Raw genomic sequence first — 25,196 nt, 5'->3', positions numbered from 1 at the left:
ACTAATGAACATTTGAACATAAATATATCAACCTATACTCATGGTGAGAGCAGAGACGACACTAAAAATCGTGGTTTTTGGAATATATAAGAACTCCAATACTACATATGGATTTCCCGAAACACAGGGCTTGCTGTTCGTTACCAAAAACAGGGTGCTCCAGACCAGTTCTCTAAGTACTTGTATCCTCTAGTCATATACAACACAGCAGTCAATGTGAAACTCAAGCTTCTCCTACCACAACAGAATGCTCTAGACTCGTCCTCTAAGTACTTATGTTCTCCAGTCAGATATAACACTACAGTCCATGTGCAACACGAGGTTCACTGTTTGTCACCAATAATAGGTTGCCAGACTCGTCCTATAAGAACTTTTTTCCAGCTAGATATGACATTGCAGTCGATTTACAACTCGAGATTCGCTGTTCGTCACCAACAACAGTGTGCTCCAGATTGTCTTCTAGAGACTTGTGTTCTCGGGTAAGAGATGACACCGGTCAATGTATAACACGAGGTTTGCTGTTCGTCACCAACAACAGTGTGCTCCAGATTGTCTTCTAGAGACTTGTGTTCTCGGGTAAGAGATGACACCGGTCAATGTATAACACGAGGTTTGCTGTTCGTCACCAACAACAGTGTGCTCTAGATTTTCTTCTAGAGACTTGTGTTCTCGGGTAAGAGATGACACCGGTCAATGTATAACACGAGGTTTGCTGTTCGTCACCAACAACAGTGTGCTCCAGATTGTCTTCTAGAGACTTGTGTTCTCGGGTAAGAGATGACACCGGTCAATGTATAACACGAGGTTTGCTGTTCGTCACCAACAACAGTGTGCTCCAGATTGTCTTCTAGAGACTTGTGTTCTCGGGTAAGAGATGACACCGGTCAATGTATAACACGAGGTTTGCTGTTCGTCACCAACAACAGTGTGCTCCAGATTGTCTTCTAGAGACTTGTGTTCTCGGGTAAGAGATGACACCGGTCAATGTATAACACGAGGTTTGCTGTTCGTCACCAACAACAGTGTGCTCCAGATTGTCCTCTAGGGATTTGTGTTCTCCGTTAAGAGATAAAACCGCAGTCAATATACAACACAAGGTTCGCTGTTTGTAATCAAAAATAGGATATTCCATAGATTATTTTATCGTTTGAAACTTTCGTTTATTTTGAGAATATTTCAATCATATAGTAACCATGCTGCATCTGTTGGAATTTAAACTAATCTGTTGGACGCAACGCTCCAGAAACATGGTATGCTGTCTAGTGTGTTGTTTGAATAGTTAACCAGTGTATCATACAAAAATTTTCATAAATATGTGTTCGATGATGCCACACTTCATTTTGTAAATTTCTCAAATGGTAGTTCAATACCTTGAATGGTATAGTGACTACATCCCCCAGTGATTCGTGGCTCGACCCGCTTATGGCATTATAAAAATATTTCAAGTTAAGACTACTTGTTACATTTTAACATCCTTGGAAAATCAGTGGCTTGTTGGATTTTCTGATGCTCTGGGATGGTTCTATAGAACTTCACGTATGGATATGATTTGACTGCCCTGAAGCTAAACAGTCGCTGTCCATTTGCTTAGCCAAGAAAATCCTAAGAACGTTTTTCCAACTAAAACATTTTCCCAAAGAACTTGTCATTGAACACCACACAACTTACTTGGGTATGAGAGTCACATAACACATTCTTAAAACGGTGGTTCCTTTGTGTAAATCTTTTTGTTTTGTAAACAAAACTGCTATGTAATTTGCACTACGGTTTTATGTTTTCAACTAAAATAAGATACCTCTTTATTTACGAATATCTTTAAAAATTGTACAAACAAAATTTATGCAAAACTTCACTACACCCAGGCCGAAAGTACTGCCCCTATGGTGATTTTAGATCTATTATGTAACCTATAAGTTATATTGTTTATCTTATTTATATTACTATTTTTTACAAACAATTTCTATTACCATTTTCTAAATCCGTCAAATAAGCTATGTTTAAAACACAGTCTGTTGTAACATTATAGAATTCTTGAAACAAATATTTGTTGATTATAAACTAGAAAAATGTACGACATATTTCATAGTTTTCTACGAGTTAAAATCGTAATTGCAATTCAGTTCCACCTCAAATCATCTAAGCTAAGCTTGGTTTGCGAACTACAATGGCATCGAACATCATTAATGGTGGAGTGACAATAAACTCGATATGGAACACAATGGGTTTATATAATTTATGATCCAATCCTGTTAATTAGCTGCCATTTGCGATCGCATGGTTTGATTAGAAAGGGAACTTTTGATCATCACATCGCAGTTGTTTTGAAGATACGACTTGGTTAAGATGCAGCTCTCCACTATCAAGTTACTTTTAACACTAACAGCGGTTGTGGTCTGCTGTGAAGCGGCTGCTTCTAAGTATCCTCCGCATCAATCAAGTAAGCTTGCATTAATATAGCAGCTATTTGAACATTAGTATGCTTTCATTTATTAACTTAACATTATCTTACAAACAATGAGCTAGAACACGTTTTTCATACTTTTAAAAATTGATCTTAAATTTTCCACATGACATATAATATAGAAAATTAGAATTACGATCTGTTATTTCCTTGAACATTGTAAAATATGTACGTTGAATTAGTGTTTTGTATGGGTCTCAAAAGTTTAAAAATGGTCCCACAATTTGTGAGTATTGATAAAGCTGAAGTGTACCGTTTATTATTACCAGTTAAAAAAAATTTTATTGGGATTATTTCCACCTGTGTCTATACGTATTTTGTACGAGAATAATAAGGAAACTAGGTTTTAGAGCCAAGTTGAAAAGTATTAACAACCAAAGCTCATATGCGTACAGACTTGATACTCTTAGACTTATAGTAAGTAAGTTGTAGGTAATTAAATTAGCTTTCTTTGTAAATTTGAAAATAAACGTAGCCTAAAGCCAAAATTTTTATTGGAAATCCAACAAATTTAGATTATGTAACTATAAAATTTAAATTTGCGATCACCATAAACATAAAATACAAAATTATATTTCCATGGCCCGATGACAGTAAGCCTCGTTCCTAATAAATAAAAAACTCTGTAGGCTGAGATGTGTATGAACACACAAACAAAAGCGTATGAGATAGTCACGTGCGCACTATACCCATTGTCGAGATCGACCTCCATGCCTTGGAATAATGTGTTTATATAATATTTATATAGACTTGGGTCTCTGGGTCGGGATATTTTGCATATTACTTAGACCTCCGTATCGGACTCGGTATAGTTTATGTAGTATTTACACCTCAGCCTCCGACCACGAGGTAGTTTGCGTATTACTTAGACTTCGGCCTCCGACCTCGGGATTGTTTGTATATTAATTAGACCTCGGTTTCGGCTTCGGTACAGTTTATGTAGTATTTACACCTCAGCCTCCGACCACGAGGTAGTTTGCGTATTACTTAGACTTCGGCCTCCGACCTCGGGATTGTTTGTATATTAATTAGACCTCGGTTTCGGCTTCGGTACAGTTTATGTAGTATTTACACCTCAGCCTCCGACCACGAGGTAGTTTGCGTATTACTTGGACTTCGGCCTCCGACCTCGGGATTGTTTGTATATTAATTAGACCTCGGTTTCGGCTTCGGTACAGTTTATGTAGTATTTACACCTCAGCCTCCGACCACGAGGTAGTTTGCGTATTACTTGGACTTCGGCCTCCGACCTCGGGATTGTTTGTATACTAATTAGACCTCGGTCTCCAGCCTCGTTATGGCGTGAGGTGGCGACACCGCCACTGAAAATGACCCAATAACCGCTTCACACGGGGGCGTATAGAGATTCTTTTAAAGCAAAAGTTTTAAATAATGACCCAAACTGAGAACCAACAGGTTTTTGCGTAATATTCCTTTCCAACATATTAAATATTTTTTGTGTTTGTCGCAAAAAATCTATCAAAGTTATTGTACATTTTAATAATTATTATAAGGTGTTAAAACTTAAATTACAAATTTTTTTTAATAAATTTCAACAAAAAACTTAATAACTTTCCAAAACTTTAATTACCAGTTACATCATTTTTAGAGTCGTAATATGCTGCCGCTTAAAGGATGTAAGAAGAAAAATAACTCTGATTTCGAAGTGTCTATGTTCATTCATCCTTTCATTCATTCATAAATAAGCTCGAGTCTCAATTCCCCAATCAGACGAGCGCTTATGAAAAGTGATCCCTCCGGCTTCGTAGTAACTTCTGTCTTGACAACATAAGAAGTTGTCAAAAAGCAAACAATGAATAACGTTTCATTTTAAGTTATATGGTAATATACACAAAGAAAGAGATTCTTTATCCCTTAGATTCCCTAGAACGTAGTGTTATACATTACAATGGAAATCTCGCCAATCTTTCATCCTTTCAATTCCTCTATCGTTAACATTTAACTTTACACAAAGCAGTGTGTCGATAATAGTAATAGTTCAATTAAAAAGACTAATTACATTACAGGCATTAGGTGACATAACACCTACTTACCGTATCGCAGGTGACTCCGATAATAGCTACTACTAATGAAAGCTATTGTGTTCTGTTCCGCAATTTAGTTCCGGTCTGTCGCATGTTCATGCGATACTAGCATAGGCGTTTATGCACTCGTTACCAGTTTTGAGGTTTATTATTTTAGGCCATTTTATTTTGTAATAAAAATTATATATACTCATAGAATTATTACGGTTGTTAAGTGTTGCTCATGATCTTGTTAATGTTACCCCGAAATGTGATTCCAAGTTTTAATTGCATTGATTATTTTATTTTTTATTGTCGTCAGTTTATTTTTTAAGCTGATTAGAGAATATATTTAATATGAAAATGGTATGTATTCGGTGTCGTGTAAAATCTTTTGTTTCGTTATACCACTTTAGAACGTTTCCTATGACCTAAAGGACCGTCATCGAAATCCTTTGTAGGAGGGATAGCCGACAAGTACCTCTGAGGAAAAATAAATAGTTCAAACATTCCATCGCGTTCCCTGCACACAATTTGGATGTCATGAACCCAAAAAGGGGATCGCTGACAATCTTAGCTTTACTGCTGATAAAAGTCCAACAGTCGGGAAGCAAGTTATGGTCTAGGATAAAACACTATGTTTGTAACAAATCCCCGTTACTGAAGGGTATCAGAAGTAGGCAGTAGAAAAGAGATTGTTATTAACTATACTACCTATTGTAATTAAGTTTGAAAAGAATTATTATATGAATATCATCCATGAATAATAAGTACACAAAATCTGTTGATTTTAGTAGTAACATTTTCTTAGCTCTACATACATTTAGGCTTACTGTACAAATAATAAATGAATATTTGGGAGCTTGTGACTTTTTAAAGTTTTTAAACTCACCTCATGTTTATCTGCACTGTGTGGAATGAATCAAACTCAATGCCAAGAAGAATTGGTAGGATTAAGAACATTTTTGTTTCTATAAAGAGAATGTGAAAAGTATTCAAAATTACTTCATCAGGAAGTGTTACTCTATATTTGACAGCAAAACAATTGCAAATGTTAAATCAGAAGATAAATGTATGTGGATTAAAACCTCTGATACTGCAAAGTTAAATTAAAAATTTATTAATAAAGACCAATACTTTATACGGCTATAAATAAAGAAAATCATTCATAATTAGTAATTAAATACTTTTTTTTTTAAAGTTGACTAAATCATCTTTAAATATTCAGAGACCAAAACTGAATACACTATCAACACTTCTCTTATGGGCCGGTATTTGATCACCGTCAGGGCTCAAGGGGGTTTTAAGAACAAAAAGACTTTTATAAGTACACTAATTTATTTGTTCTAGAAATCAGAATAACATTTTTGATATACGTCACTTTTTCGTGTCTTTACAAAAATTATACTCTTGGCTCCCATTCTATTAGTTTGGAAAGTTGATTTTGTATTTGGACAACTTGGGATGTTTGGATTAGAAATGAGCTAAGCCATTGAAGCGGCACGGCACGCCTCGAATGCCATGGAACTTAAGTTTGTCAAGCAGTCTGTTGTGGTCAACTTAGTCGAATGGCTTGGACAGGTCTAGAAACACACACAGTTTGTTTTCCGTACCAAAATGTGGGTTCCGTAACCGATGAAGTCTAAATGTTACTTTCAAATGTTCACTGATTAGTTGAGAAAAATAAAAATTATTTAAGTTCAACTCTCGAAATCATCCAATTTTTATTCAAAAGGTCCTGGCTTTAAGAGAGTCCGATGAAACCCCTGACTCAGAAACAGAAAAGTTTTTTGTAACTGTTTTATTTTACGCCAGTCATTATAGTTCCTATACATATGATTTTCACAGAAACTACAACTATTTTGTAGCAAAACCATTCAAAATAAATTAATCGACATTATTGCAGCTATGTTTATGGAGATCATTTTCGCTGAAGTAAAAAATCTGGTGAAATTTTGGTGTTACGATTGATTAGGCTGCGTAATACAAAGAGCAACAACTGTCCTCATGTATTCTTTATGCTCACAACGAAATAATCCCTCACAAGCGTTTTATGACGTTTTAGAATTGTTCGGATGACTGCAATGCTGAAGACCTTGCTTGAATGCTATTACCTTAAGAGTGTTCGGAGAAGTATGAATATGCGGCCTTCCTATTAACGTAACGGAAACATTTTTACAGACGAAATTATGGTAAAACGTCATGCAGCCGTGTATTTCCACTGCTATGCTCACATCCTTAGCCTAGCTGTAAAATATACAAGAAAATATTTAAAGGCTTAAATATTCTATTTAATAGTCTTCAGACGTTATATTTACAATTTTAAAAGCCATCACACCGTGCAATTCGAAAAATGAAAAAAATATTCCAAACAGGTCACATAGGTTGACTTATCTTCTCAGGACGCCAGGAGATGGTCATGTAGGGCCAAAACTTTAACCTTTTTTCATAATTTTTAAATCAATAGTAAAAGAATTTGTGAATTTAAATTAAATATTCAGTATAATAAAAAGCATAGTTAATTAACTTAACTAACTAACTTAGCTAACTTTATTTTTTGGATAAAAAATAGTATTCATAACACGGAGAAATGTAGTTTTTAGTTGTACGACGAAACAATCAATTTTACTTATAGATTCCATAGTCGACTATCTATTCGTATACTATTTGAAAACTTCTTATAATTATATTTTATTTTGATATTTTTATCGCCTATATTGCAACTTGATAGCTGAGATCTAAACATTTACCTCGTTCCTTATTCTAAGCAACTGACTTCCTCTCCTCCTCTCCGAACCAATCCCCCCCCAGCCCATAATTTTGTCTATTCTGCATATGCTGATAGCAAAAGGCAATGGAGGTCGTACATAAAGTCCATTAACACATTATTAGGGTTGAATGTTAACCATTTCCTAAATACTTATGCAAGATATAAGTGTCGGTGTTGTAGTGTGAATTTAAAAAAAAACTGTATTTCACCGTTTTTGAACTTTTGAGTTTACACGGCATATTCTACAAGCACGGTTGTAAATTCTATTTTAAAAGCATTTTAAATACTTAAAACGCTAACGAGACTATTATTGTTTTTAAGAGTTTATGAGACATCGCAACTGGAAGCTTCTGCCTCATAACCAGTGTGGTGAAACACCGATATTAATGCAATCCAAGATCGTGGGCGGAAATCATGCCAGAGTCGGGCAGTTTCCATGGATGGTTGGTTTGTTAGAAACAGGTAAATAGAATTTAGAGAGTTAAGTTGTTTATTTTCTATCACCTAATCGTTATGTGTCACGCCTTAACGCAGCCACTGATTTAATATTTATATTATTATTTCTATTATAGATAAACAAACAGAACTCCCATATCCGGTATGATAAAATTTTGTACATTAATTTATATCTATACTGTATAATACAATCTTGTATGTAAATTATTATTATCGAATTCGAGTTCCGATCCCCGATGGAGTGTATGATGGGAGTGCCAACGGCTGAGTGGTCTAAAACGTTGGACTTTGGGTCTGAGTTAGAGATAGCGCAGGTTCAAATCCTGCCTGTGAACATTTCACTTTTTATCAGTACTATCGACCTTGTACTGCATCGACTCCCTCCCCTTCTGTTTGATAAGATCCTCGCAAAGGCCAGTGGCCCATGAGGACGGGCAAATAAGGCCTAAAAGGGGATAGGCCTCACCTTAAAAATAATGTCATCTAAATGTAGAAATCTAAATTTTACTCAATGCTAACAGTTTACATAAACATAAACCTTTCCGTTTTTAACAAATCCTAGTTGCCCCTCATGAGATACAAAACTACAAGTAACAATATGAAACTACTTATCATCTTATAATTGAGATCGTTGCGTCGCTCTGAATTTAAATACTCTAAACAAAGTTCAAGATATCAGGCCGCACAAACGTTTTCTTTAGTCATGTGAGTTAATTGTTTACCAATTTCCTATAGTTAAGTTGAGTATTGAGTGTTATGCAAGTATACATTTGTATTGCTTGTGTGAATATAAATATATAAATAAATGATAAATATTTTGAACATTTAAAACCGTCTTTATCTAAACAAAGTTTTACACATTAATCTGTGTTGTGTTTAGAAAGGAAAACGAAGAAATCTACAATCTATTGTGGTGGAACACTAATCAACGATAGATACGTTGTTACAGCAGCTCATTGTATCATCGGTCTACCAAAACTGTACGTCTACTGTATGCGTGTATATAAGTGCGTATGTTTGTGAGTATTGATGTACGGTATGCATGTAGGAGGCAAACATATACTGCTAGTATTTTCAATGGTTAGGTTATTTTAAAATTTGTTCCATATAGGACGTAATTTTCTAAAATTATATTACTGATATTTTTAGATAATCAATTGACTAGAATTCATTTTACAAACACATAGCGTTTAAAATTATATAAAATATAAATAGAATAAAATTAAATATATATATATATATATATATATATATATATATATATATATATGTTAACTGAATTTATTTTTTCTCGTGTCTTATGTTTTTACACTAGATTGAAAATTGCACTAACATACGAGTACAAGCGGCAATCATACTCTTAACTATTAACTAAATTTATACTGTTTGTAACCTCGTTCAGATCGTACAAAGCTTAATAGAAACTTACCAGGTTTGGCAGTGGTATTATGGTAGTGATGAAAACCATTCACTCGTTCTACATCTTAGCTATGGTATTATTTTCAAAACGTCGTACATTTGCTATTTAACGATAGATACAAAACATATTTTAATAAACCTTATTATAAATAAATATTTTAAAATCCATTTTTAGTTTGGATCCATAATGCATAATAGCCAAGCAATAATTAAGTTTTGAAAATTTGAATAATGGTTAGGTTTTGCTTTATCTTAATAATTCAAGAGATATAGTAAACATGAAAAGTGCGAGAGTGCTGCCCTGTTGTGTTGTACGACTTCAAAATGTATAGCAACAACTTTAGTAGTATTACCCAGCTATATAAAGCACTTCTGTGAAGCATGGTGTTGAAAACAACTGTCAATCTGATGAAAAGCAAAAACATTTTAAAATTGTAGCAATAGTCATACTGAAATCATATGCAAGATACATATGTAACATTTTGAAAATACTTTCTAAATTATTTTAGTTTAAATTAATTGGTATGAAAATTTATGAATGTGCTTTTTGTTTTAACTTAAAATTAATTAGGTTAATACCTCCGCCCCACCCTAAAACAACATATGAGGTGTTATCAGTAGTAAATGTTTCTGAGATAACTCTCTATCACAAACTTCAACACACCGATAGGCTTAGTTGTCATAAGTAAAGTCACAAAAAATAACACTAACAGTAGAACGGTAAATAATCACCATCCAGCAACAATGACGTCACATCACCACCAGCATGAGAGGTTTAGAGTATTTCATCAATCAAAACAGTACATCGAAGCCACTGATTAGAAAACGTAATTTAAGAGGCTCTGATTAGCAGAGTGATCAAACAGCTGTTTAGAGTGAAGAATATTCATACAGATTGCTTGATTTGAGAGAACCACTTTTAGTCATGCTCCCTTTACCTGTATACCTCACTGATATTGCCATTTGACAGTTACAGCGTACAAGTAGAACTCTCAAAATCGATTGTATAAAACATTTGAAATACAAACAAGGATAAAAATCATTTTGACGTAGAATAAAATTTAGTCCAAGTCATTATACAATAATAAAAAGTATCAAAAGGGTTCGCGACGCCACTCTAATTACTGGGTCACGCACTCAAAGTAACAGCCGTCACCTAAAATCCATTGTATGTTCTATTGGCAGGTAAAAGCGGCCAGAAGTAACTTTAGATTGGTTTAAGTTAAAATTAGAACTTAGAAAAGTAATTTTTACCTTAAATAAGAAGTAATAAATTAAATTGTGAAACAGGCAATACGTAGTTCTCGGTGAGCACAACCAGGACACTGACATAGATTGCGACAGATACCGCTGCTCCGGGCCAGCTCGTAAAGTGAGAGTTCAGAAAACGGTCTGCCATCCATCTTACTCTTCCAACTACAGTAACTTAGGATTACACGATATATGTCTTATCCGTTTAAGTACAAGAATCGTAAAGTATGACGGTGAGTTACTAAGAATAATGGTAAGTTAGATTTACAAATGTAATAAACATCTCTCTCTCTCTCTCTCTCTCTCTCTCTCTCTCTCTCTCTCTCTCTCTCTCTCTCTCTCTCTCTCTCTCTCTCTCTCTCTCTCTCTCTCTCTCTCTCTCTCTCTCTCTCTCTCTCCCTCCCTCCCTCAGGAGAGGAAATTAAATTAATTATTAATTTTAACAGAGATAATTTATGTCCAAGGAACACTAAGTATGATAGCGACTTAACAAATTGACTAAACAATACATGATGATACTTGTTATCCGCACGGGCTAGGTAATTCCCGTAACATTTCAGGTAAAACAATAACTCTTGGTACATAATTACCTAAAAAAATCAACTTTTTGAAGTACAAAAGTCGAGTACTACATCAAAGTCTTTATTAGTAGAATACAATACCGCAAATCCGACCTCAAAAGCTTTACCTTTTAAAAACTTCCAAAAGGTTCTGTTGTAGATGGTTTAATATTCTTTCTTGGTTTAAGTTGTGAAAGTTAATAATACTTAGTAAATGAATACTGGGCTTAATAATAGCTTTTAATGTAGCTAGTGACTCTTCACATGCAGTGGAGGATGGTTTATAAGGAGTTGGAAAACAAATTAACGCAAACATAGCTCAAGATGTATATCATTTAAAGTGGTTGTTTAGCAGAGATGAATACATCAAAAGGCACTAAAAAAGATTAATCCGATACAAAAGGATAGATGTTCGAATTTACAACCCATTTTCAGTTATTATATTAAACAAGCAGGTTTACGAGTGTTATCAATTTTATTAAATTCTCAATTTTCCATCTCAGAGCTTTACACGGCCAAGGGGTGCACTCGGTCTTTGGTTGAGAATTTGTTTCAATGTCAAAAAATGCCCTGAATATAGAAAAATCATTTTCCCTATCATAATTCATAAAATCATAATCCCTCCAGTAGGAATTTGAAGTAAGAAATTAGGGCAACTCAACAACCAGGCCCTAATACATTTGGCTGACGACAAAATGTAAATTCTTGGATTCGTTAATTTCAGATTTAAATACTCAAATTTTAAACTTTTTATGATGTAAGTAAATTATATTAAAAGATATAATTATAAAAATATTGATAATGTTTATAATAATTAAATTTTTAACATATTTATTGTTATAAATTAGCTAAGTAAAAAGCAAGGAAACAAAATTTGTTTAATAAAATGTTATTTATTAAAAATAAATATTTCTATAAATAAAACAACTTGTTCCATATACATTCATTCATATTCATATTCTTGTTTTCATCTATTTTGCTTTGGTCCTGATAATGCCACTCCTCGTGAAATGGCAGAAATTCTGTTGTTTTTGTCATCAGAACAGGCATCAGAGGTACGATTTGTCTATTTTTTCGATAAAAAATAATATTTCAACCGAAACCTGATTGCACCACCTCAATTAAATAAAGTCAGCTGCACAGAATAAATCACTTTTTATCAACAATTTACGTGTTTACCGTTTGTTTTCATATTTTTTCCGCATCATTAAATCAAACGTGTTGTTTTTTGCGCTGGAACTGTACATCCCCGTTTATAAGACTGGATTGTTTTACTTATACACACGTAAATTTCACTTCATTCAATGTGCTCATATCACTTTGAAGTAAGAGTGTACAGGTCGATTTTTATAACCGTACCACAAGCTGGGAGAGTGGCAGTGATTAATCAAGTGGGGGGGGGGGATTATAGGCGTTATACAAACATAAGATCGAAGTCGAGCACTAGAGGTTGTCGGAGGAAGACAACTGGACAGGTCATCAACTGTCAGCTGTTTACACAGAGCCCTAGATCTATTATTGTATGTTAGTCAGTTCATCTACCTCGGCTTAGTTGATCGCTCCGTTTTCACCTTCACGAATTCATCTTCATGAGAAAAAGCGTAATTAGGCTTTAGTTTTTTGAATCCTTGTTCAACCTCGGTCGAGACTGATTTACACTTCGAGACTGACTTTTCATGCAGGTTGAACAGTGTTTTTAATTAGTTCCATTTACCCTGGCTAAGTCTACGGCTATAAAAATCGTACATAATATTTTCAAGTTGTGCAAGTGTAAATAATACGTATAATTTCCACGCGTAATTACATATGATTCAAGTATAAAAAATATAATAGGTTATTCCTTGATTTACGACTAATTAAAAGGATACTAAACTTATTCGTTTAAGAGTTGTTTCAATAAATATAATACTAAAATATCACATTTTGAACTAACTAAAAGTAAAACAGAAAGCTATACCAATGATTATAGTACTGTATTATAACAGAGTAATAATCAACAGGAGATAAAGATGCTACTGTCGGAAATAGTTTGGGTGATCATTGTTCAAATTTATTATTCCGCTTGGCTATTATTCATTGAATCTTGATAGAAAGGAAATAAATCGATGTCTTTTGTGGATAATGCTTAGGAAAGCACACAATATTTAAGCACATCATATAGCAATAGCATAGACGCTATAGCCGCTAAATAGTATAAGTCTGGACTGGCTATATGTTAAATCAAATCCTATTTTAGATTTCTTCGAAATATTTCAATGGTTACATTTATAGGATTGTTTTTATATTTAGATAGGTATATAATGCCATCCTTTGGTTCTCTTACTCGACATGTCGATTAACGTGCTTATACTGCTTAAAAAAAACAACTTCGGTCAACAATAATCCCTTGAGCTTGTTAAGATATTTAGGTTTTTTAGGTTTGTTAAAATATATAAGAGGGCATAGTATTATGTTATAGATTAATTATTTAGCACGTATCTCAGGCTTTTAATTACGTCAGGAATTTTTTAGTTTCAAGTATCTAACTCTTTGCAAGTATGTTTATAATTTATAAAGTTCTTTGTTACATTGTGTTGTTATGTTTGCTTCGAGCGCTTCTTTCTCGTTTATTCTAAATGTAAAATAGATAGTATGGACGAAATATTACCTAGTTTTTGACATCTCACACTATAATGGAAGACCATAAATAAGCAATAAATTAACAATTATTAAAACATATGGATCTTTTTTAGAATTTATTCGTCCAATATGCTTGCCCACGTACCAGATGTTAGAAGGCCGAAGCTTCAGTGGAATGAAAATGGAAACTGCAGGTTGGGGCTGGGCAGGTAAATTTGTGGATTGTCTGTTTATATTATAGATTAATTTGAATATTAAGGAGGGAGATGCACTAATTAGCTAATGTAAATGCGTAATATATTGATATCTCCATGTTGTAAATTTATTATTGTATATATGTTACTGCTGTCACACTAAATATATACGTTCAAGTGCCAGTGCTGGAAGTCTAAATAAATGTTACAGATTACCTTTGTTTAAATTTAGGCCACTTAAGGATTGATATACATACACAGTGTTATTGCGTAGTGTTGCAATGAAGCATTAGTAGAGTATGTGTCGGATGTCTGTTCCCCCCCGGGATAAATTCCATGTAATATTTCAGTCTCATAATAACTGGTTTGTGCCCTGAATCTATACCAGGTGTTCACCAACTTTGTTTACAAACTACGTTTACTGGTAATGATGTATTGATTTCCCAGAGCACCTTTTGAATTTCAATTGATTTACTCGTTTTTTTGTGATGGCCTACATTAAGCTATTACACTCTTGCATCTTTTGTTACCTATACAATATTGGAGGGAAATGTAGTTTATGTAAGGACAAAATATTTTGAATTTTTAAATGCCTGAAGTTGTTAGGTTACAAGTTTCTGTAACAATATTATATTTTCAACCTATTAATAATAACTGGATGATAATGTACTCGAGCGATATTTTTGGGGTTGTTCACTGAGTAAATTCTCATTTGTGTAATTTATTCGAACACTCAGGAAGTGGATATGTAGCTCGATATTACAATGAATTCAAGATAGAATTATGAAGATGACAATGAATAATTTGAAGGTGATGTGGATGAACAATCAGAGTGGCTTTGAGTGAAATTAAATGAAATAAAATGGAACTGTGTTATTTTTTATCTTAATTTTATGTACAATACTATGAATTAGTAAGATCTATTTCGAATTTTATATATATAAGTCTATCCACTGGCAGTTATGATTTTTAATTATCATCGACTTAATACCGGTGTTTAAGTTAACGAAAGAATACGTGGAATAATGTTCTCTATGAGGTATGGGTTATATCAACAAAACCATTTTTAATATTGGCCTTTCACAACATATCATTTTTATTATAAACGGAAACTGACACATCCAGTGCGCAGCAGGATCGTGCAGTGAGTGTTGCCTATCTGTAGGAACCGGTAGACTGTGCGTAGAGGGACCATTGGACTGTACTGAACCGATGATCAACGTCAATTAGAACTGATGGACGCCTTCAATTAGTTCCATACTTTTTACGAACGCCTTTGTGTAGCAACTTTTTTCTTAGTTGAACTGCACTAAATATCGTGATTCAACGAATTTCTCTTTGGATAAAACACAAAAATCGAAGCAGTGCTAATTATTTAATGGTAAAACATTTCGATAGGCAAGAACACTTCGTGAGATTAGTTTACGTTGCGTAGGTAAACTTTGTCCATAAAGACTTGATTCAAAGAAAACAACTTGAAATGTGTGGGGAATAAAGCATACATGACCACACCTTGTTACTACGACATCACTTTCACCTTTAATATTGATCTCTCTTCTAGGAAATTGATTTATAACCCTTCGGCTGGTGAAAATTCTTCAAATTGCCATTATCTCCGTTAGTTTCTGAATTAATAAATAAAAAACTAAGGTGCAATGTCGGGACACAGACTGATGATGATTGTTTGAAAACAAACGATGATCTTATTGATAGAGCACGTGAGTTAACTGACAGCAATCGAGTCTCATTGATCTTGTATAAACATACTATGCAACTGTTGGTTGAAGCAAAAGTTTACTAGAAAACTACCACGTCAAGGTAATTAACCTATAAAAAATTAAATTAATTTAAAGTAAAAATCTATATACTTGAAATGAATTCAAGAAAATTAAAAATTGAGAAAAACATGACATATATATATATATATATATATATATATATATATATATATATATATATACGTTGAACGAGTAACACGTTCAAATGCTCGAACACACCGTTTTACAACATGCACACACCCGTCACTCCCACAGGCCTCCCAGCAGCAAGGCCCTAACCACCGTCCCGAAGAGAGCACGGTCTCAATACATCTATTATCATCGAGGAGAGCGTTGAACAGTAAAGGACCTTTGAAACATTCTAGACTAATGAATTGGAATTGATAATAATGTGGTTTCTTGTTGGCTGTTAAATAATATCAGAGATAGAGTTGAAATGGTTTTACAGATAATCAGGATATTTGGTTTTGATAATTAAATGTAGAATAGAAAGAATGTGAAATTTGTATACTGCCAGTTCGTTTCTCCTTCTTGTCAACACTCCGGTTTTTAATGGTGCAGAACCTCAATTTTTTTAAACTGTCGCGTGATATTTTAGTTGTAAAGGACACTAATTTAAAATGTAGGGATACGTAGTAGCTATTGCTAGCAATACTAACGGGCTGGATTGAGGTAAACAGAATAATTTGGCATACGTCCTAAAAAAATGGTTTACAATTTATATTCCGGGCTTGAACTTAACTCATGCAAAACTACTGGCAACAAAAAATTGAAAACTTTGCATTTGAAAGGAGCTCTTTAAATTCGTTCTTCGAAGCAAATTGTCTTCAACAAAACAATAATAGCACGGACTGTACTCTTTTCATTTTAAACAGCACTAGAGTTTTATTTGGTATAATTGCTGACACAGATGTTATAATAAATATGGTTAAATTTCTTGAACCTTATAACCTTGTTGAAACAAGAAACGTTATTACTGAATTAAAGCAAAATTATGTTGCGGAATCGATAAGAAAGCAATCTGCCATGGATTACATGATCAAGGACTCTATTGCAACGGTAAATGAGTCAAGCACTGAAGACGTTGAGAGCACGTTTTTACATTCTTTTCTTATTACTGCTCAATTTTCCTTACTTTTACTATTTTACGAAAGGCCAGCAATTGTCATATATTTTACTTCTTATTACTTACACAAAACAAAAGTATCTCCATGAATGATGCAAGCTTTTGTTCAAGATTGAAAATTAAAATTATTTACTCTGCATTACAGCACTAAATCCATTATTTTTAATAAGCTAAAAAGAATTTGGAGTTCATGTTAGGACTCTGGTTAGTTTATTGCAAGTATTTAAATATCTTTTAAAACAAACAAGGCTAGTTTTGTGTCAGTAAATTAATCTAACTTGACCATTATAAATTTGCTTTGGACTGGTATATTTTAGCAGTTAACTCAAGAGTTACTTTGAATTCGAAGAAACCTTTGGTAGTAATTAGTAATGAATTTTATTTTGCTCACAAACGTGGGTTTCAGATCTTTCCTGACATTAACTTATTAACATTTTCAAATAATCTCCTTTCTACATCGCTGTAATCAACTCATTGCTCAAAATATGCTAATACACCTTTACAACTGTTTCTTAATAACACTGCAATACCTGAATAACCACATTTTCAAGTACAACTTCTTAAAATTTAGCTTTTATCTGCTGCTTGCTATAAGTTTTTACTACCTAATACTTTCTTGATTTAGGATGTGTTAAAGAATCACGCCCTACCATGTGTTTACTTGTTCTAAAATTACTTGCTCTGTTTCAACTTCCAATGTCACTGTAGATTTAAGTGGAAAAGTATCTTATTTGTGAACAAATTTATATTTAATCAAAATAATTAGCAAATAGTGAATAAAAGATCTTTTATATTAAAATTTGTATTTGTTACTTACCAACTTTAAACGCCAAAAATACCTTTTAACCGCCACATATTATCTCACAAGCTACTTGGTCATGTTTCTGAATTTCGAAATAAAATATTCATGTACTCGTATGTATGTTTATCAGCATTTTTCATTGAGATATATCGGTATTTCAAGCATCTTTAAAATACCATTATGTGATCGCCCTTCCTGCTAATTTTTTCAATTTAAGTACTTTTTAATGTAATTTGTAAGATAATAAAATATTCTATTACACATTTTATATTTTACATTAGTTCCTAATGAAAGATCACCATGCATTACCCATGATGTATTTGTTCTAGCACCTGGCCATCCATATACCAAGATTTTGAGAGTGGTTACAGTCCCAGTAATTTCTGAAAAAGAGTGCAAGCGCTGGGTTTATGATGTCGTAAAGTCTCAGATCTGCGCAAAAGGTGACAATGGAAAGGACAGTTGTACAGGTGACTCGGGAGGTCCTTTGATGGGAAGAGTGGCGAAACCAAATGGAATAGGATATTTCTCAGTTTTGATTGGCATCACTTCATTTGGAGAATCAAAGAAAACACGAGTAGGCCACGTACTTTGTGGTGACCATATTGGCGTTTATGTTAGGGTTTCTGAGTATATTCAGTGGATCTTAAACAACATAAGAGAGTGAATACAATGTTGTCATAATATTGTAACTTGAGAGTTGTGTTTTTTTCAAAAATGTTATTATTACAACATTTTGTGTTACTAACCACTTAAAAAAGAAATAAATTGATGATAAAATGTGAGATTTATTAAAATTTTATTTCAAATTTACCATAATATAACCTCTATACACACGAGCCAATGGTATAGTCGAGAGAATACAGCGACTATAGCGAGATAGCAGGTCAAGTAACGTCGAGCATGGATGCTCCTTAGTTGGATGACTGCTGAGCGATCCTGCCCTTGCAAGCAGCCCACCCAACCGGCCGTTGGTGGTGATTTTGTATAAATACGCCCACTGGACATCAGTTGAGGATCTCCAAGATTTTAACATACATGAAGGTACAGAATAAGGATTTTATTATTAATAATTTTTTTAGGAATGGCGAGGCGAAGTCTATAATACTAACACTGGCAATAGACTGTGCCACTTCAAAAAAATTGAAAAACTGATCAGCTGAAAGTTAAAAAAAATCTATTTAAGGATAATAAAGAATCTCTAAAGTTATCGGAAGATCCCAGGAAGGAAGAAGAGGGAACACAAGAAAATTAATCAAAAAAACAAATTTGTTTAAAGATTTTTTTTATATTTATATACGGGTAATATGGAATTTTATAATTTTTTGTAATAATAAAAGCTTGATTATTCCAGTAGAGAAGTGAACTGCTTCACTAAAAGCTAATCATGTTGGTAATAGGGACGTTATAGCTGTCAATTAGAATAATACTACTAAATAGGACATCTCAGGTTTTTTTGTTGAGCAAAATATAAATAACTAAATATTTCTTGCAGAATATCTTAAAGTATTTGAGTTCAAACTGGAAATTTATTTATATTTTTTAAATGTAAAGTGAAATACGTAGACTATTTTAAAATTAAGTATAAGCCTAAATATCTTTGAGGACATTGTTAATGTAGCTAATTAATGTTTTGTAAAGGAATGTAAGTGACCTTGTATTATCATTTGAAGTGTACAAATTTATCACTTCAAGAGTATATATGTATTAGGGACATTGCCAATTTATTTAAGATACGGCCCTGAAAAAACACTACTAATGATGTTATAGCTAGGAAAACATCAGATATAATGTGATGAAGTTATTCAGAACCTTAAAGTTCAAAGTGAAGTAATATTAACTTATAATAAAGATCTGAGGCCAGCTAGTTAAGAAATAAAAGGACGAAAAGGCCGTAATATTATATAGGTTGAAACATTGATTCTTAAAAATTAGTAAACCATAATACTAGTAGAAAGAAAAATAAACCAGTCATGCAACACTAAAATTGAATTTTTTGAAGTCTACTCTTACCTTTTAAAATCAAGTACACTGGAACTGTATTTTTCTTCTTACAAATTATACACAAATAATCAGCAGTAAAGAAACCAAGGATTAGGCATGGAGGATTGTTTGAAAAGGTTCTTAAAGTTTTACATCATGTGTAAGCAATAAAACAATTATAGATTTAAAGGAAAAATATCTCAGATAAAATGGATAAAACTGAGTAAATTTAAACAATTGAAGATTTAAACCTCTTTTTACCTTATTGTTAATACATTGTCCTGAAGAGAGCTGTAAAATTAAGGATTTAAGATTAAAAATTGCAGTGAGGCCAAATATTCAATGGTATGCTGCAGAGTTCAAGAGATTAAATGGAATATATTATTACTTCATGTAATGGATTTAAAAAATAGCAACACCAAATGTAGTAATTTACAACTCGATAAATCCGGAGGCTAAAAGGGTATACAGAAATAAAATTAGTGCCGATAAATAATAGATAAAGACAAGTCCATTAAGAGATCTTCAAACACATTTAAAGTTAAGTGGAATGATTTAATATCAATGTGCCTAACAAAACTAAAGGGAATTAGGATATGGTAATAGATTCCAGGTCTTTGTAATTATAATTTTTCCAATTTAATTACCAAATTAAATGTAAAACATGTAAATATAAATGTACATGAACGTAACCATGTCTTAGAACTATTAAATAAATATGTGTTAGCTCACATAGTTGTGACATCATTAAATGGCAAGCAACCCAAACTACAGATTTATTTAAAAAATTTAACTAAGTTAAGTTCCTCTCGTAGCTTGGAACAAGACTACTATGCGTTTTCAAATTAGGTCTTCAAAAATTAAAAATGATCGATTAGATTACAGAATCACACGTTGTTAAATAACGGTGATAAATGTATACATTTAATTTTTCTTCTGATTTATTTGGTAGTTTACAAAAATGATGAAAGGTTAAGTCCATCTAGCTATCGATCTACAACTTTCCATTCATTAAAAAAGCTTTGGTGTCATTATTTAATCTCATGACTCTAATTAAGCAGCAACATAATAATCCCTGTACACAACATGAGAGTTTAAAATCAAATCAGTTTTGTTGGATTAAATTCAGGTAAAAACACAACTGAAGCGGTTAAATTTATTATTGATACAGTTTCGATTGACTTCGAAAATAAATGTCATCTGCTCCTTTAAATAATTTGACCAAGGCTTTGTATTTTATGTTACGATTTGATCATTTGAAAACTGTATAAGTATGGCATCAGGAGCAGTGAACTTAAATTACTTACATACTATTATTAAAACAGGAAACAAACAGTGGTTAAGGAAGAACATCAGTCTGATTTTTGTTAAGTATAAGGACCAATGTTTCTCAATGTTCTGTTCTTGGGACTTTTTATTCATTGAACTAATGAAATATCGTCTCTTTAATAGTCTATGAACATCTATGTTACATGCAGAAAAAATACCCTTCTAAATTATAACAAAAATCAGGATAATGTAATACAAGAGTACGGTAAGGCATTAAAATAAGTTTATCAGTGGTTTGCTGCCTTTTTATTTTCATGTGAACCATAAACAACTGAAAAATAAATTTTTATTTTAATCATAACATTTATACAGGGTGAATAATATATAGAACCCTCCCCCCCCTCTATTTTGTTCTACAGTTTATATAAGGAAATATACCTTAGGTAGTGATGCAATGTGGAAAGGAAGTTTCATTTGGTGATTTTGAACATTTTTGTGTCCATAAAAAATGAGGGATTTTGGAGGTAACTCGCCAATTTTAAATGTAAACCCTTCTTAAGTGACTCCTCATTATGAAGAGGATAGTAATACAGAGTAATACATTATAAGTCGTCAACATTTCAATTGTCTTAAGACTTACATTTCTTTTTAAAGTCTGCGTGGAAATCAGTTTACTGGTCATTTTTTCTGGATCATTTAGGAATGCAATGGACGAAGGATTCAATGAAGATTAAAAATTACACTGATATGAAGTTTAACTGCAGAGTGACCGGCTTTCCCGGTTCGAACTACGGTTTAGTACAATCAGTCTCTTCTTTTGTTTCAATCTCATCAGAACAGATCATATTTTTAGAGTGGTTGTTATCCAGTCAGTGTTTCCTGAAGTGCTTTGAGAAATTTTAAAGTTATTTAGTGTTATTACAGTTATTAATTTTGAATCACTCACGCACTTAATTCTTACTCGGAGGTTAAAGTTCTGAGAATTGGCTCAAAGTGATCAATTTCATATGTTTATTAACTTTTTCTGTAGTATGTGACAACTACTGAATAACTTTAAACCGTCTAAAAGTATAGTTATTTAATCATGACTGATGGTAAAATAAACCGCTAATACAGTTATATCAAGACCAATTGTATTACATTAGATTTTAAAATACAAAAGTTCCTTTAAAAACATGATTCATATTTGATTTTTCCTAAGAAGTATTTACATTTCTAGTAAGAATACATATCTTAAATAACTGAAAAGTTGGACATTTAAAATTAAAATATTTGGTTGTATAATTTATTCAAGCAGAAAAGTTTTACTACGGTAAAACTGCACTTCTGAGCACATTTCCTAAATTTTAGTAGGGATAGGAACATCTCCTTGTGTCCTTTCTTAAACAGCTTTGATATTTAAATCCCTTTTTGTCTGGCTACGCCACTAACCGTAAACGGAACAGAACACAGCAAGGCTACAGAGTCTTCAGAGACTAGCATATGTTAGTATTACCGGGGCATTGACCTCTCTCCATCTGTGCCGCTGGAAACAGTTCTAGGATACTCTCCTCTGGGATACGAAGTTGAAAAGGCAGCCGCATTCAGTGCAATGAATCTCCTGGGTAAGTTTGTAACATGTATCTCATCAGCAGGAATGTATCCTTCCAACGGCTTATTTATATTAAACCTTCCAATATGAAGGTTGAATATAAATAATTAATATATTTTAAGCAGAAATCAAATTAAGATGTTTTCAGAAATAGTAATGAGTATTATTTACAATTTAGATAACTATGCTTATATATAGAAATTATTGGAGTTTTAGAAGAAAATAATTTGTCTTTAACCAAAAAAGGAAATTATTACTTTAGCCATAATAGTTAGGCTATACACAGTTTTCAGAAGCAAAATTCTATATTTTTATAGGTTTTCCATTTACACCAAAATTAATATTATTTATGTGGCTACATGCCCTAATTATTTTACATTTCTTCTAAAAAGCTATGCACCCTTGAAAAATATTTAACAAATTACTAAATACAAGCTGAAACGATATTTCTGAGGGCGCCTTCAGTCAGGCATAAGCAATGTAAACATCCTCGATCCGTATATTGTGTCGTCCTTTTGCAGTGCTAGCTACTTGCACGGTTAATTCATAAATTGGGTTGATCAGGGCCAATATGACCATATGTAAAAGCAAATAGATATCTAAGGACACACGGCAATAATAAAATATTTTTCTGGCGACGAAGTGATAGCAAAAGTGGCAGGCTAGACGTAAAAGAAATTCTCCTTTGATACAGCATACGATGTCTCTTTAAGAAGCAGAGATAAATGGAATTCAAAGGAAGCCTACCCTACCTAAATGGTTTCTGAAACTTTATGCTGACGAATATACCTCAACTTAAGGACAGGGTTTGTTACATATGGGCCGGATTCCTGACTGGCGATGCCCTTAGGAAAATATGCCATGCTGTTTCAATCAGAAGACGTGGTAATTTTATTGAAACAAACACCAGAAGCTCATTCATCTAAAGGTGCAGAATACCTAATACTGTGGAACAGTCAGGTATCTTTAATGGCGCTTGACGCCTGCTCTTTCACCGCTAAGGTAATATGGGAATGCTGTAATGCTCTATTTTTCTAACGGAACTGACAAAGTGGAACAAGAGTTGTCCTTTGTTGGGTGCTGGGTCATAAAGGCATTTCCGGGGATGAAACAGGGGACTCCTTGACCAAAAGCCTGGAAGTAGCCATCTCCTACAGAAAAGCACTTGTAAAAGCCTGAGAGAATATGATCAGATCCAAGACATAGAAAAAGGCCTCAGGGCTCAAAAATGTTTATCTGTCTGTATTTTAAAGGTTGGACTCCTAGATGTAAGCAAGGAAGACATATGACTAGTACTTGGGATAGCAACTTTGGGATTGTGTTTGGGACTAGTAGTTGTGTGGACATGGCTGTCTTTGAAAACATATAATGAATTGGGTTCAAGCCAGATTTATAAATGCAGGCCAGAAGAAATCAGAGGCAGAGGGCAGACAAATCAGCAGAGCACAATAATTCTGAACCGTTCTGCTATCTTTAAAACCAAGAAAAGATTCCTAGCGGTTTATATCTTGAGCCCAAAGGACATTAAAGAACAGGATCCCACGAATCTGATTGAAGTTATAGCTATATATTAACAAACATAATTAAAATATGGTCTTTTTCAAAGATCGATCCTCAGACCAATATTTGATTATTAATTTGATTTTTGTTAATATGCCTGGATTATGATTATTGAAATTCAAATTGCCATATTTTGTGAATATTTATATAGCTGGTAGCTATTATTTTGCTTTAAATATAAAAATTACTTTTTATCTTAAATATAGATCTAGTACAGATAAAACGAAAAAATTCCATATAATAATAACCCTAAGTATGATTTTTAATCTGGATATGTAGATAAAATAAGAATATAATATAATAAAGGACATTGTTACCAGTAATCTATGTTCATTATTAATCATGATAACAAATTTTATGCTGTTATAACTGCCAATTGTAGGGATGAAGCAAGTATTTTATCCAGGAGAGTATTTTGAATAGGGTTTAATTCCATCTTTAAAGGCTTGATATAAAATGTGAACCGCTCTTAGATTGAACTAATTATTTTAGATCCAACGTTAGTTAAATGTTAGCGTGCATTTTACTATCATTCGCTTTGACACACTTGGATCAATCCAATTTTGACAATCCCGGACGAATGTATGAAATACAACGTTCTAACACAAGCGGAACTCGTGAAATTGTCAAAAGTACCGTAAAGTGTTGTTTCAGTTGTGGTCCAGTAGGAAAAGTCCATACAATTAGGAATAACTACTTTTCGCTGTGTTAATTGGATTAGAAAATCGACAATCACATGACATTTTTGGCCATTTGTGATAAGCATTACGCGAAATTATACAATCAGGAGACTGCTCGTAGATCAAATCAAATTCTGTGTAAGTGAATACAGTAAAAGTGTTTATGTTACCTTACATCACAAAACTAATGTAATACGTCTTAAATGAAACAATAAGTTATTCAGAGTTGATAATTTAAAAAAAAACGACATAAATATTTATGTAAAACGTTTATAGTAATCAGATCTGACTAACATCCAAAGCTAAAAAGCCCTCTTCAAGGGAATTTTTTAGCCTTCCCAAATAAATAGTTAGTGTCTCATTCGTTTTAAAAGTTTAATGCTTTATAGTTTTGTGCTATTCAAATATAATGAAATAGTATTTAAGCTAATGAGATAACATCTACGCATATCAGAACAGTAGATAACATTTTGGGATCACTCCACGTGACATTACAAGCATTTAAAGTAGGAATACTAGGCGGTTTTGTAATCATGCCCAAGATAAACTGCTGAAGATAGCGCTGTGAAATTCTTACAGTATGTACTTGGACAACATAAATACATACAGGGAGTGATTTTTACTATTGACTTAAAGATATTATTGTTTCTAAT

At 33.0% G+C, this 25,196-nt stretch overlaps 1 protein-coding gene across 2 annotated transcripts; it reads left to right on the top strand.

The window, feature by feature from the left end:
• The first annotated feature begins 2,328 nt into the window (after window positions 1-2,328).
• Window positions 2,329-18,247, top strand: LOC124368558 (CLIP domain-containing serine protease 2-like). Of its 2 annotated transcripts, none has more exons than XM_046825801.1 (6): window positions 2,329-2,437; window positions 7,577-7,717; window positions 8,592-8,691; window positions 10,421-10,614; window positions 13,674-13,769; window positions 17,790-18,247. In XM_046825801.1, the coding sequence occupies exons 1-6, from the start codon at window positions 2,344-2,346 to the stop codon at window positions 18,125-18,127; spliced, it is 963 nt and encodes a 320-aa protein (XP_046681757.1). In that variant the 5' UTR covers window positions 2,329-2,343; the 3' UTR covers window positions 18,128-18,247. The 2 variants fall into 2 exon arrangements, with proteins under 2 accessions (XP_046681757.1, XP_046681756.1); XM_046825800.1 differs by having other exon boundaries at window positions 8,592-8,718.
• Window positions 18,248-25,196: the final 6,949 nt, after the last annotated feature.

This window comes from Homalodisca vitripennis, chromosome X (genome assembly GCF_021130785.1).
Source record: "Homalodisca vitripennis isolate AUS2020 chromosome X, UT_GWSS_2.1, whole genome shotgun sequence".
Taxonomy (NCBI): domain Eukaryota; kingdom Metazoa; phylum Arthropoda; class Insecta; order Hemiptera; family Cicadellidae; genus Homalodisca; species Homalodisca vitripennis.
The sequence above is the reverse complement of the archived record's forward strand: the minus strand, read 5'-3'. Positions and strand labels throughout refer to the sequence as shown.